At 43.4% G+C, this 14,048-nt stretch overlaps 1 protein-coding gene across 4 annotated transcripts in view; it reads left to right on the plus strand.

Annotated features, from left to right (window-relative positions):
- Positions 1-14,048, plus strand: part of capn15 (calpain 15) — a 45,051-nt gene that overhangs the window by 16,418 nt on the left and 14,585 nt on the right. For all 4 annotated transcript variants that reach the window (XM_042226018.1, XM_042226020.1, XM_005935516.3 and 1 more), the window contains 2 exons: positions 3,354-5,022; positions 12,417-12,625. In XM_042226018.1, the coding sequence (XP_042081952.1) occupies positions 3,354-5,022; positions 12,417-12,625 (1,878 nt within the window). The remainder of the gene's footprint in view (positions 1-3,353; positions 5,023-12,416; positions 12,626-14,048) is intronic.

The raw sequence follows: 14,048 nt of genomic DNA on the forward strand, positions 1-14,048 counted from the left end.
TGTTTGAATATGCAATAAGTGAAGGGTAGCTCAAAACTTTTGAAAAGTACTGTACTGGGTGTGCACATAGTACAGTCAAAATGCATTGAGAACCCCAATTGAGAGGTTATAGTTGTTCATCACACCGTACTGGGTGAGAGGTAAATACCGCTGCTTATAACTAGTATCAATAAGATAATTTTAAAAAATCCTTGAGGCTGATCACTTTAATAAAAAGCTTTCATGGTGTCAGCTAAAGATGGAAATATAATGAATCTGTGATCCCTGTGCTCCAGTGAGAACCACATCAATTGCTTTGACAAATTCTCCACGTGGCTGACACTGCAACTTTGCTCTCTTGCTGTAGATGAAAGAGGCCTGACAGTTATAAATGTCCACAGGGTAGAATCTGTCATCAAACATGAGGTGTTGACACTTGTTGTCGTCATTGATGTTTGCGGCACTCAGATACGCAGACCTTTAGAGAGCCAAACATGATGTAAACATGTGCCATCCCAGCTGGCACAGTGCTGCCACTTAATTCAACTACTTTTAGCATAGCTGCTGAAGGTGCGGAGACAGGGCTGTAGTCTCAGGACACACCACAGACCTTTATTTTCTTTTTTTCTTTTTTTTGTGGTTAGATGAACAATGTCAGTTATGTCCTTAATATTATTACTCGATGAACATTACTTCATTGGCACCCCTTTTTTGTTAGTGGCTAGAAGGGCACTTAATATTGCAGAGCAGCCATGAAGACATTGCAGATAAATGCAGTGATAAAAGCGTTTGTGTGCTTTTAAAGAAAAAGTGTGTTCTATGTTTTGTTTATCATTAGAAGGCTGAATTTACTCCTTACAGTGTGGACTTCAGGGGTGCTAAAGGCTACTATTTGCTTCTGCTTCTATAGTTTTGCTATCCTGAGAAAACACACAAATGTAGGTGGACAATAAAACTAGCAGCAGTGCTGCATCTATGGATAAATATAGCTAGATGCCTGCATTCATGCAAGCATACAACCAAGCAGCGAGGACCCACACACTCAAGAGACAACTAAAGTAACACGTTCACATTTCTTCCTGCTTGTCATTTCCCTCTTTACCTCTGGGAGAAGGGATGACAAGAGGAACAGACATTGCGCTGGGAGCAAGAGGTCGTCTGTAAGAGGTCCCCCTGGGATCTGGGGATTCGCTTGATTTGAAAGGTTTAATGAAGTTGAACTAAAGGCAGTTGGCTGGCCGTGACACATGGCACTTCAGGGGAGAGGAGCAGGACCCAGGCACTCCAAACTGCAGTGTCAGCAACAAGGAATTATCAGAATATGCTTTTATAGAAAAAGTTTGTTTTACATCGAGTCTCAGATCTCACTATAACTTCTGTATGCCCAGCTGTTTGTCTGTTTTTCACCTGCCTTGACAGTCATTTATCCAGTCCACTTTGTGGGTGCATTGGTGGGGACTTTAGCAATTGCACTACTGAGTTTAAGGTCATTGGCTCTCATGTTTTGGCTAAAGGTTGTCCTGTGTTACCATTGTTTCCAGTACACTTACTGCTACCTGCTACACACTGTGGGTGTGGTGTTTGTTTGGCGTCACAATTAAGTGCCAAACCCCTACCCCAACCTAGAGCTTGCAATCCTGTGACTGTAGAGCAGCTGTCTTCCTGGTTTGCTTGATATGCACCTGGAGTTCTCCCTTTTTTATTTGGGCTATTTTTAAAGCTAATAAATTGTCAGGTGTTTAGATTACTTTTAATTATGATTCATTTGCCCAATTAGAACCTGACCGATATTTTTAAGACCAATACCATTGGTCTATAAATGAAAAAAGGCAACAAATGCATTATTGCAATGGGAATGCAGAGCTGAAGTACAAAAATGTCTGCTCTGATTGTAAAGGTTTCAGGCTCATGCCCTAAACGAAATCTTTTAACACAGCACATGTAGTTCTCCAACCAAAATATCACACAGAAGATCAACAAGCTTCAGTGACTTTGAGGGCAACATGTTCTCTGCTGGGGTCAATGTGAAAAACACTGAAGTATCCTAGCTCTTGGCACCTTCCCCTCAGCTATCCTAAAATCCCCACATTACCTTCTCTGTTGGTGTTCACACATGAGCAGCCTGAGTGACACTGACATTTATGGGTTTGTCCAGATAGAAACCGTGTCCGTCCCTTGGGGCTGTCCCTCTTCAATCCGCCCCCACCCCAACCCTCTCTACTGCACAGTTGGAAGTATCCGACTGTGCTGCCTTCCCTCCAAGGCCCTAATATACCCTCTATCAATAAGTCAGATTGACTGAACTGCAGGCACTCAGAAAGGATTGTACACACGTCAATCCACAGTAACAGACTCCTTTTTAGGTTTTAGTTTGCGAGAGGTGGAAAGAAACCGAGGGGCCCGAATAGATGGATTTCTTTCTGTGCTGTTTTCTCTGTTTGAGTCCTCTTAAGATATGTGGATAGTAGCGAGCTTTAAATTTGCTGTAACTCCAGTGGCATGAATGACTTGCCATTTAAAATATGCCTGAGTCATAAGCGCTGTGAGAATTAATAGACCCATCCATTTGAGATTCATTTGGGCAAGAGATTGACGTGACCTTAAGTTGCTCCCATCTACCCTGCATTAACATTCACTGAGAGGGGAGAGAGCGGCTAATATGAAGTGGAAAAGATCCTCTGTGTGTGTGTGTGTGTGTGTGTGTGTGTGTGTGTGTGTGTGTGTGTGTGTGTGTGTGTGTGTGTGTGTGTGTGTGTGTGTGTTCTCTGTTTTGTTTTGTTTTTGTTTTTTTTCCCCTCCTCCTCTCTCTCGCCTGTGTTTTAGTGAGTGTCAGTTAGGGAAACTCAAGCAACACTGTCCTAGTATTCTGAGGCGATAGCAGCCTCCTCTCCTCTCTTCTCGCTCCTCCTCACTGTGCGCTGTCTCCCTGGCTCTAATCAGGTGGCCATTGTGTATGGATTTACTGCCCTCAGTGCCCCCAGGAGGGAGATTTGATTTTTTTCCCCTTTCCCCCCCCCTGCACTGACTAATCTTTCCCTCTTGCACTGTATTTTTCTATTCTACTTCTTTCTGCCTCTCCTCGTCTTGCGTTTTCTGGGTTGTTTTTGCTGTTTGCTCTTTTCTTCCTTTACGTGATCACCCTGAATTCTCTGGCTTTTTCCATAAGAAAAATCTTGTCACGTTTCCTTCTCTTCTCCCTTGCTCTGCTGACACTTTAAGCTTCGCTTGACTGAAATAGCTTGCGCGTTTATGCAGCAATATAGTTAATATGCATCTATTTTTGCCAAGCACTTATATGGCAAAATGTATTACTGACTGATTTGTTTGGTTCATTCTGTTCTGACTCATTGTTTTTTCTCCTTTTTTTTTTCCAGCCACTCTCACTCTCCAGGCTCCATGGCAGCAGCGGTGCAAGGCAGTGAGTGGTCATGTGGGCGCTGTACTTTCTTAAATGCCGGTGCAGCACCTCGCTGTTCTATCTGTGAGGCGCCACGCCAGAAACCTGACCTCAACCAGATCCTGCGCCTCAGCAGCACTGAGGAACACCGCTGGACCTGTCCCCGCTGTACCCTCAATAACCCGCAGGGATCTGGAGCCTGCTCGGTCTGTGGCTTTGGTCCATCACCCGCCACTCACACACCTCCTACGACCACCATAGCTGCCACTGCCAATGGTCTCCCTTCTGCTCCCACTGAGCCCCCAACACCCGCGATCACCCCCACAGTGCTACTTGAGCCCCATGGACAGCATCCAGCTAAGGAGGAAGTGTTTCGGCGGTCTGAGAGCAATGGAGAGGTGGGTGGTCAGGAGGGTCAGCAGGCGGGCTGGGCTTGTCCTCGGTGCACACTTCACAACACCCCTGTGGCGCTTTCATGCTCAGCCTGTGGTGGGCCTAGAAAACTGTCTCTGCCTAAAATCCCCCCAGAAGCGCTGGTAGTGCCTGAGGTACGCACGCCAGTATTGGGCTTTCCTGTTCACACAGCCGCTTCGGCCCCGCTACTGATTGACCTAACAGATGACTCCCCCCCAGCCCCGCCCTGTGATCCTCAAGAAGCTCCCCATGCGTCTTCACAGGCCCTCGCCTCCACCTTTACTTCATTCTCCTCCCTCCAGAACAATCCTGTGCCTCGCAGCAGGCGAGAGGTACCGCCTCCGGGACGCCCACCGAACCCAGGAACCAACACTCCCAGCCCCACTTCCCCTTCAGCTGCCAGTGTGCCACCCCAACCTGGCCCACAGAGGCCAGCTAAGCCCAAGCACGCCCAGCCCCAGGAACCTTCTTACCCCAGCAAGCGCCTCAGTATCTTGGAGGAAGAAGAGTCTCAGCACCACCCACTGACGCCCCACCTACCTGTTGCTTCCACATCAGCCTCTACCTGGAAGTGCCCTAGCTGCTCCGTGGCCAACCAAGGCAGCTCGGCTAAGTGCGAGACCTGCAGATCGTCAAGGGGTGGTGCTGACCTCATCGACCTAGTAGGCTGTGAAACGGTACGATTTACCCCAGCAAGCCCCTCGAGCCCGGACTTTAGCACATGGGCCTGCTCTAAGTGCACGCTGCGCAACCCTACAGGTGCTCCCAAGTGCTCAGCTTGTGGTTCTTCAAAGCTGCATGGCTTCCAGGAGCAGCAGGTGCCTCTACCCCGCTGCTGTACACATTGTGGCCTCCCAGTGGGACCTGGTACTGCATCTTGCTCCTGCACACCTTCCTCTTCTTCATCATCCTCAGGTCATAAAATACGTAAACAGGCCCGGGGCTTTCCTTCATCCTCTTCTGCCGTTGCCTCCTCTGGTTCTTCTTCGTCCTCCACCTCATCTAGCCTCCAGGAGAAGGTAGGACAGTGGAGCTGTCCAGCATGCACGCTGCTCAATGATATCAAAGCCAAGAACTGTGCAGCATGCCACACACCCCAGCAGTACCTCACCCTTCGCAAGGTGGTTAAACCTCTGAAGAGAAGGGAGAGCATGCATGTAGAGGCGCGACGACGGAATGATGAGGGGGAGGCAAAGGAGCTTTGGGAGAACATAGTCAGCTTCTGCCGGGAGGTAAGAGAAAAATGTTGCTGTTTGTAATTATTGAGAATTTGAGGCTGCTTCTGGAGTGTGGTTGTACACTATTCGTTCTAGTTCCTTTGAGTTAGTCATGTCATGAGTCACCTTTTTTTTTTTTTTTTTCTTACTTTGCATGCATGTGAATGTCCTGACTTTGAGACATCAAAGGCTGCTTAATTTCAATGTGTAATGCATCAGAGGGGACACATTGCCTTTCAGAGCACAGTTCTCTCATTGTATTTCCTCTTTTTGTGCTGTCATTGTTCCCACTACTTTAATATCTCTAATTTCAGAGAAATGTCAATAGGTTTTGTTATTGCCATGTTTCTGCTTGCTTCCTTAGCTGGGTTTTTAACGACCATACAGTGAATCTTTACCACCTAAATGAACTACGGATATGGAGAGTCTAATGTTTATAACCAGATTACCTCTGGCCCTCAGCTGCAGTGAAGTCACTTCACAGAATTTTGAAATTCTGTTTGACGACTGTGACTCTTGTGTCAGGAGGATTGCATTATTTTGGTTTGATTGTGTCTTTTGATTGTTCTGATTGTTATGTTCAAGCAGCAATCTCCAAGGCTGAAAATGAAGCCAAGGTGGAAGTGCCAAAAAGAGTTTCTGTAATGGCCACTTGAGGATTGCTCCAAAATGAGTCCATTCTAGTAAATTCTCTTATTAAATTGCCCAACAGCAGAAGTCAATCTTTTTGGTATCAAAACATGTTTTGGTCACAACAGTTGTATTGCTGTGCTCCCCCACCCCCCCAATTGTTTCACCAGTTTATTAGGACTCACTGTAACTGATGCGTCTCCTTTGACTGACAGGTGGATGCTGTTTCAGCTTTAAGCTAGGCATCTCCTCAGCTAATACGAGCCCCTGAACTGGACTTGCCAACCATGTTTGTGGTGTTGGTCTCTTTAAGAGTATTTTTCTATGCAATTATTAGGCAAATATTATTTTAATCACACTAACAGCTTTCTAGTTCCCAAAATCCAAAAATGCCATTGTACAAAATGATAACTCTTCATTGCTGGAACTTGAACCAATGGGTGATGTCCATCTTTTTTTTCCTGTCCAGCTGTAGCTTAGTTTGTATTTTGGAGAGATTTTACACTGCTTAATGAAATATATTTCCTTTCACTGTGTCGGAGCAGACCTCTCAGTAAGAGATAAGAAATATCATTATGAATGTAATTTCCTTTTAAAACAAAACTAAGTACTTTAATTTTACCAAGGTCGGGACAGACAGCAAGAAGTCCTTCTATAGCACACTCAAAACAAATATCACACTGCAAAAAGTTAATTATGATGTTTTTACTGAATTGAAAAAGAACATACTTATAGTAATTATGTTTTTAAAGAGAATATCTCAACCCTCAACATAACTAGCTTAACAGGAGAGTTCAGCTAGCTTCTCTGTTGTAGATGTTGTGCCGAAAAACCTCTAGTTTGTGACAGGAATGTTCTTTCTGGATTAAAATGACTTGATGTCATTCATTTTTGAAATATGATTGACAGATTAAAGATCAACAAGTCAATTTACAACAGTTTAATTACAGGCAGTCATTTTTTGGCAAATGCTAGAAATCACTTTTTGGCATGACATGAGATGATTGATGTTGTTTAGTTTTTCTCATCCCGAGCCTGAGTCTTCACCATAGCCCAGGGCCTCATACCACTTATCTGTGCCATGATGAAAGCAACCCTGACATCGGTTCTTTATATCAAACTGGTTCAGGCTCACTTTATCTCTGCAGTGCCCAACCTTTGATAAGCCTGTATTATGTTATGATGGATAAGCTACTCAGGCCTATCAGAAAGGTTCATTTGAAACCATTTAAGACCGCCAGCACCTGCTCGGGAGACCGACCTGATTGGTCTAATTACACCTCAAGAAAATGAGGGCATTGCAGAATGTTAGACCGTTTAGATTCAGCTAAGTTTCCAGCCGGCTTTTATTCTGTGAATTTATTTGGGTGTCAGATGTGTGCCCATTTACTACACCAGCATGACACCTATCCTGCCATGTTTACAATAGCATAAAGTGAGCCTTCGAATGCATTATTAATGCCTTCTTTGAAAGTCACAGGGCTCACTGCTGCAAGCGTGGGAGGGAAGTTGGCTCGGTAGGAAGGAAGGATATCGGAGATCCCTCATCCCCACCTTCTCCTCTTCTAATTTCATCATTTAAGCTACGCTTTCTTTTATCGTCTGTCTTTTTCTCCTCAAATATTTTACGTCTGCCCTTTCTCGAGCTCTTCAAAGTACTTCATCTTCCTTTTATCCCATCTCCTTCCATCACATCTATCCCCACATGCTCATCCTGTTCTGCTAATACCTCAAAATACACTTTCCCCTTGCCACCCACTACACCCCTCCACCCCCATTCCACCCTCTCCACACGACTGCACTCTATTCTCCACTGTAGTAGTCAGTGTGAGCCTGGATGTGTGTGTGCGCATGTGTATTTGCTAAGGTGAACGTAGGGCTGGCCTATTTTTAGCAACGGAGTTGGAGTGGAGGGGAGCACAAATGATATACTTCCCTATAGTGAACGTAATCACTGACTGCATCAACTGCTGCATCTCGGGTTCACGGGCCAAAGAGATTAAGGTGGGGTAAATTGGTAAACAAGAGGTGCTAGTCTCTCTCATCCATCTCTGCCAAGGCACGAGCACTTGCCAAGCACCAAAATGCCAGTGGTGAAAATTTAATAATGATTAAAGCTTTTGGTTTAGGCTGTAACAGGATGTGCAGTACAGTTTGACAGCAAGAATGGAGGGACCGCTTCAGAGCACCTGTTTTTTTCTCTGCTGTTTTGTAACTGGACCAAACTGGAACTGGAGTTTGTTTTTGTTTTTTATAAAAAATATTCTCCGCTCACCTGAGTGTGGTTGCTTTCTCTTGCTTTTTTTGCTTTTTTGACTCTTCCTGATTGGTTTTGAGGGTGAGAGGCACGTGTGCGTGTGCATGGTGCTAATGCCTGAGAGCAGTCTGCTTACTCACTGTGCCAAACAAATAAATGCTGCTAACAGCCATCAACTTAACTTGTGAACTGTGACACACAGCATGGATTGAACTGCTTTTTGCTGTTCCCTTTCCGTGCTATGCAATAAAACCAGGCCACATTGCAGCAGATTGTTCTTCTCTTTACTACTCTTCATACTACTTAGTTGCTTAATTTTGTGCCATATTATCAAGGACCTTCTTGCCAGGCTTGTGCTGCTTGTTACAGTATTGTGCATGGAAGGCTTTTTTTCTTCTTCTTCTTTTTCATAAAATATGCTTTCAAGATGCTAATCTTGTAGCTTGGGTATCAGAATGAGACTGACACAGCCTTGTATGGCTGCCAGTTCTGAGTCTGGAAATGATGGGAAAGCAGCTGGTTTTCCTAGCTCAGCACTGAGTTGGCTGATTGCAGTGTTTGCATGCTTACATGTGCACGGCGATGGAAACGGAGGTGGCAAGACAGCCAGCGAGAATTATCCTGTACAGTCCACAACACCAGAATCCTGATTTAGGAAATTGCTTTATACGTGGTTATAATTCCTAATTTTACACTCTGCTGAAGTCAGATTGTTTAAACTTTGATGCTTGGATTGTAGAATATTCGATATGAGGAATTAATGCTAATTCAAGGTTAATCTCACATTAAATACACACTGCATCTTAATAGAGATGTGACGCAAGTTAAAAAGGGAAATACGATCTAAATTGCCTTTCTAAGGTGTTGAGCCTCCATTCTTTCCAAATATATATTTTTTATTTTATTATTTTTTTTATGATAACTAGGGCTGGGCCATATTATACCGTTCACGGTAATACTGGTATAATGTTAGGCAACGATAGGAAAATGAAATATCGCGATAGAATATGAGTAAAACGCGCATGGGCAGTGCCTTTGTTTTCATACGCACATGGCCGATTGTTGAGTGAAACAGATGAACCAGAATTGGTTTGTAAAAATGGTGCAACTTCAGTGATGTGGAACTGGTTTGGTGTTTGTCCGTCAGATGCACGACAAAGCACATTTTTTTGCAGAACATGCAAGCGGCCGTTGTTATTGTCATATTTGTCGGACTAAGATGCTCTTAAATCTGGGAGTAAACTCCGTATGCGTCAGGTCAAACGAACACTGCAGCATCACTGAGAGTTAAAAACTGTCTAAATTCTTTCATCTTTAATAAAACGATCAGCATTGCTCCTTTACCAGGTGTAACTATGAAGTTTAACATCCAGGCATCCATGAAAACAAAATTTATTACAGTTAACGGAGTTAGACGTTAGCAGTAAGATAGCAGAAGTTAGCTCGCTAGTTTCGCTAGTTACCTAAGCATGATATAGCATGTTCTGACTGAGAGATTTCTGAAAAAATTCAAACGTACAGCTCTGCTATCACTTCCAACATAAATGAAGACAGGAAACTAAACAGCAGTGACGTTTGTAGGGTTACTGAAGTTGGGCTAGCTGGTATATAATGATGTGCTACGTGATCGCTAGCGACACAGCTATGTTAGCATAACATAAACAGTGAAGCTGGAGGACGAACACTAACACTTTTCCACTTATAAAAGTTAACGTTAAGGTTCCTGATAGTTAGAGACAAATGCAATCGCATGGCAGGATGCTGTAAACGGACCAAACTTCAGTCAGGAGAACAACTGAGATAATCCATCCACAATACAAGGTTAGTCATTAATATACTGCAACAACATGGGAATAGAGCAGCTGCCAGAGAATTCAACATTAATGAATCAATGGTACAGAAGTGGAGGAAGCAAGAAGAATGAGTTTAATAAAGTTTGATTTATCTGACTGCTTTGTTTCGCTTAATGTGCCTTATAATCCCGTGCACCTTATGGTCCGAAAAATACGTACTGCACACTGCAGTTTAATGTTGCAAAGCACCTCTTTTTAACTTCAGTGGATATTATACATGGTTATGCTCAGGATATGTCAGCCCATTTCTACTGGAAATGCCTTTTGGTTAAACTTTCAGCAAGGAATTTGCATTTGCACTGTTACATTTTTATAAAGCTTTAATGTACATAAAAACCAGCTTCTTGTTTAAGTGAAAATAAATGGAAGGTTGTCTTTTTGCGCTAGTAATGTTGTGGAGTTGTATTTTGTCTCGCATCAATTATATCGTCAGTTATATCGTTATCGCAAATTTTCAAATATATATCGTGATAAATATTTTTGGCCATATCGCTCTGCTCTAATGATAACAGTGGAAAGTCTTGTGTAACACGTCTAAGGAGCCTTTAAATGAAACCAAATGCTTACAAGAACAGCACAATGGGTCTGCTGCTGCTCTCACTGTAGGGATCCCAGTCTGTCCCAGCTGTCATAGGGTGCTGGAGAAGTTGCCAGGTTAACGCATAGAATCAGACAACCATTCAGACTTTACATACATGCCCACAGCCAATTAACTTAACAAGCATGTCTTTAGACTGTGGAAGGATCCTATAGAGGCACAGGTAGAGCTCCACACAGAAGAGAAAAATGGTTGTTTTGAACCAAGAATGTAAGGATCAAACATTGATTTTAATTTTTTTGTTAATTTATCATCTATACGATCCTCTGAGTCCAGACTGCAGTCCAGAGTGTCATATCACTGTGCCGTTTCAGAAGTGCCTAATTAACATCACAGAGCATCATGTACACTCCAGATATGAATAGGCAAGTGGCTTTAACCTTTGAGGCAGACTGCAGCAGATCATTCTGCTGATGATAATGTCTTTCAAATGGGTTAGGGCAAAACCCTTAAAGGTACTCACAATACAGGATGTGAGTACAACCGGATAAACCACACGCACTGCGTTCAGAAAGAATGGATAACAGATACGCAGCATAACCTGGTAGGTTTTGGTAGCGCAAATGCGCACATCAGTAGCAGCATTAAAGTGTGTCTGTGTAGGTTCCCTGTCATCCAGTTTATTGTAGTCTTAAGAGATTGGGGGGGGAAAAAAAGAAAAGAAGACAAATAGATTAAAGTTTTAAAAGACATTTCACCTCTATTCCAAGAGGATACGAGCTACTTTTTTCAAGCTCTTAGGACCAACATTAAAATAATTCATATAATATTTTTTTCATTCTTAAAATAGAGACTATAGAACTGTAAATGCGAGGGCTTCCATACATTTCACATGAAGTAAAAAATAATGTTTCCGGTTTTACATCAAGTTCAGAGGAAAATTAATTAATCCCACAATAATATAGTGTCAGAAGTAGGAAAACAAAGACAAAAGCTTTAATGGCTGCATTAGTAACAGCCAGAGCTCAGCTGGGGTTAGAGCAGTTTGTATGTAACAAGTCAGACTCTTTAACCCTTGGTCGCTGATCATAGTTGTCTTTCTCATGTCTGTTAACATACAGACTGTATTCTTTGAATTGCATTAGTTGGAATTTCAGGATCTGTGTGTATGCAGGGACAAAGCTTTGATCTTCACCTCTGTGTTAAATTGATATCAACCGAAAAAAGCCTTGCGTTAACAGCCTGCACATGGGTCACAAATAAACCTGTGAACTACAGAATCGATAAGCTACGTGACGACCTTGAATGGCCAGGGTGGTAAGGAAGCCTTCAAATGACTCTGTCTAGTAGCAAATGCTGCATCCAGGCTACAGAATTGGATTGTGGGGGATGGTTACCAATTGATTCGCTTCACTCTAACTGCCAGTGGGGTGCCCGCTTTACATCACCCCTCCGCCTGCCTTGCTATGCAACTGGCCGAGTCCACTTCTGACACGGCAGATGGGAAACTGGATAGGGGTTTGGCGTGTGTGGCTGTTTGCCATCTCAGGTTTGTACAGGAGAGTTTTAGATGGGCAGATAGTGTGTCAGGTTCGGTGTCTGGATCTGTTAAAGTATCCGTGTAGTTCTACTCCTGTGTACAGTAGCGGGGCAGTGTTAGAACCCATCATGTAATTTAAAATGCGGTGTACTCTGCAGGGGAATGTGCCAGAAAGCAAGAAGCTCCAAATGTTTGAAAGTGATTTGCATTTTTGTGCCACATCCTGGTTAGGAGAGTACAAGATGCCACAGTTGGGCTTTTACTGTGCACATAATAATCTCACGTGGAAAGTGGAAAGAATAACAAGTAAATGTGGAAGGCAGTAATTCACCCTCACTCAAAGCATAATCCAGGGCTTGTGTGATGGTCTGTACTGTCCTGCAAATCATGCGAAATTGCAGGATAGTTGGTTCTTTAAAAACTTGCATTAGCAGTTTGAAATGCTTCAGGTCCTCACACAAGATCCTTTTAAGAGTGATCATATTTTAAAATGGATTTTGGAGTTTACAGATGAGGTGTTTTCATGTTCAGTAGTTTCACTCCTTTGTCTCTCTGCCTTCTTTCGCTCTGTCTTTTCCTCCTCTTTCTCAGAATTCAGTGAACTTTGTGGATGACAGTTTTCCCCCCGGACCTCGATCTGTCGGCTTCCCAGAGGGCGACAGCGTCCAGCAGCGAATCAAAAAGTGGCTGCGTCCCCACGAGATCAACTGCAGCAATTTCAAAGACCGAGGAGTCAAGTGGTCCGTGTTCCGCACACCAAGGCCCTCAGACATCCTGCAAGGACTTCTTGGAAACTGCTGGTAAGCTGATACACTTGAACATAAGAACACACAGGACACTGATCGTTTAAGATAACCTTATAAAAAACCAAACCAAAACAAAAAACGCGTTGTTGATTCATGGTTTGATTGGAGACAAAATAGAATAGCAGCAGATCCTCAAAGCAACAGGAAATTTTTCATTCTGTTAAGTCTCTGTTCAGTTTCTGAGAAAGGTCAGAGGAATGCAAAGCAGACAACAGCCAACACTTCTCTGTGTGCGTCTGTCAGAGTCTGCTTTCAATGGACACTGCCGCTGTGAGCTAGAGATGGCGTGGCAGTGAAACAGTAATTGAAGAGGATTAAAGAGAGAAACTTAAAAAACACAGCAAAAAATCAAAGGAAAGAAGGTAAGCATGAAATGAAAGGTTGAGCACAGCAGACAGATGTACAGATACATGTGACAGGGAGATTATTCACAGTAATGTGGTCCTGGACACATGCTTTATCTCCCTGCCCTTGTTCTGGGTGCCCTTTGGGGTTTATGTGTGTGTATGCTGTTGTCATCCATCATCTTCCTGTAAGCATAAACGTACACACACACGCACACACACAAAATAACAACAAAGCACAGTCAGTCAGGAAGTTGTCCCCAGTACAACTTTTCGCTTCATCACCAGCGCACACAGCTTATCAAAAATAACCCTCCCCTGAGCAGAATCCTCTCACTCGAAACAGGATGTAACCCAAATTCTTTGTCATTGGCTTCGTCTCCCCCACTCTCTCACTCTCTCACACATGCTCACACTTGTCCTAATAAACCAACAAACAGCCCAGCTTCTGCCAGCCCAGCTTCTGCCAGCCCAGCCAACCAGTGACGGCAGAAGAAAGTCGTGCCAGTCGCCTCTGTCCTTGAGTACGGCTGCAGTACAGGCCAACATCAGAGTTCACATTATGACGCGGCTAATTGGATTTTCATTGGATTCCTTTTGTTTTTTGGCCAATTTGTATTTCATCAGTGACTGAATGGGTTGATCGGCCGTGCTCATCTGACACTTAAACAGATGGAATATAGCTTTAGTAATGCCGCCACACAAGAGCTTCACTCTATAAAATAATGTGCAGACTGAAAGTAGCATTCCTTTTATCTTTTCAGATATTGCTGCAGTACTGCCAGAGGCAAAAGTAGCTGCTCAATTTGACAATTTTTTTTTTTTTAACTTTTTTGCTTTTTTTGTTGATAGAAGAATCAAACTAGTGCATGTACAGCAGTGAGTCTGCGGCATGCAGAGGCAAATACCTTTAGCTCATTGTCCCCTCCAAAAAGACCTTTCTTTGCAGAGCCATTTCATTAATAGTGTTTAAAGATCTCTCTACATTTTCCGATGAACTAATGTACACTTTAAACTCTCTTCCCTTTCAAGTCGAGTCCTCATGTCCCCAGCTGTGATTCCCCAGTGTAAAG

Source organism: Haplochromis burtoni, unplaced genomic scaffold, assembly GCF_018398535.1.
Source record: "Haplochromis burtoni strain Fernald_Lab_line unplaced genomic scaffold, NCSU_Asbu1 Contig_192, whole genome shotgun sequence".
NCBI classification, from domain to species: domain Eukaryota; kingdom Metazoa; phylum Chordata; class Actinopteri; order Cichliformes; family Cichlidae; genus Haplochromis; species Haplochromis burtoni.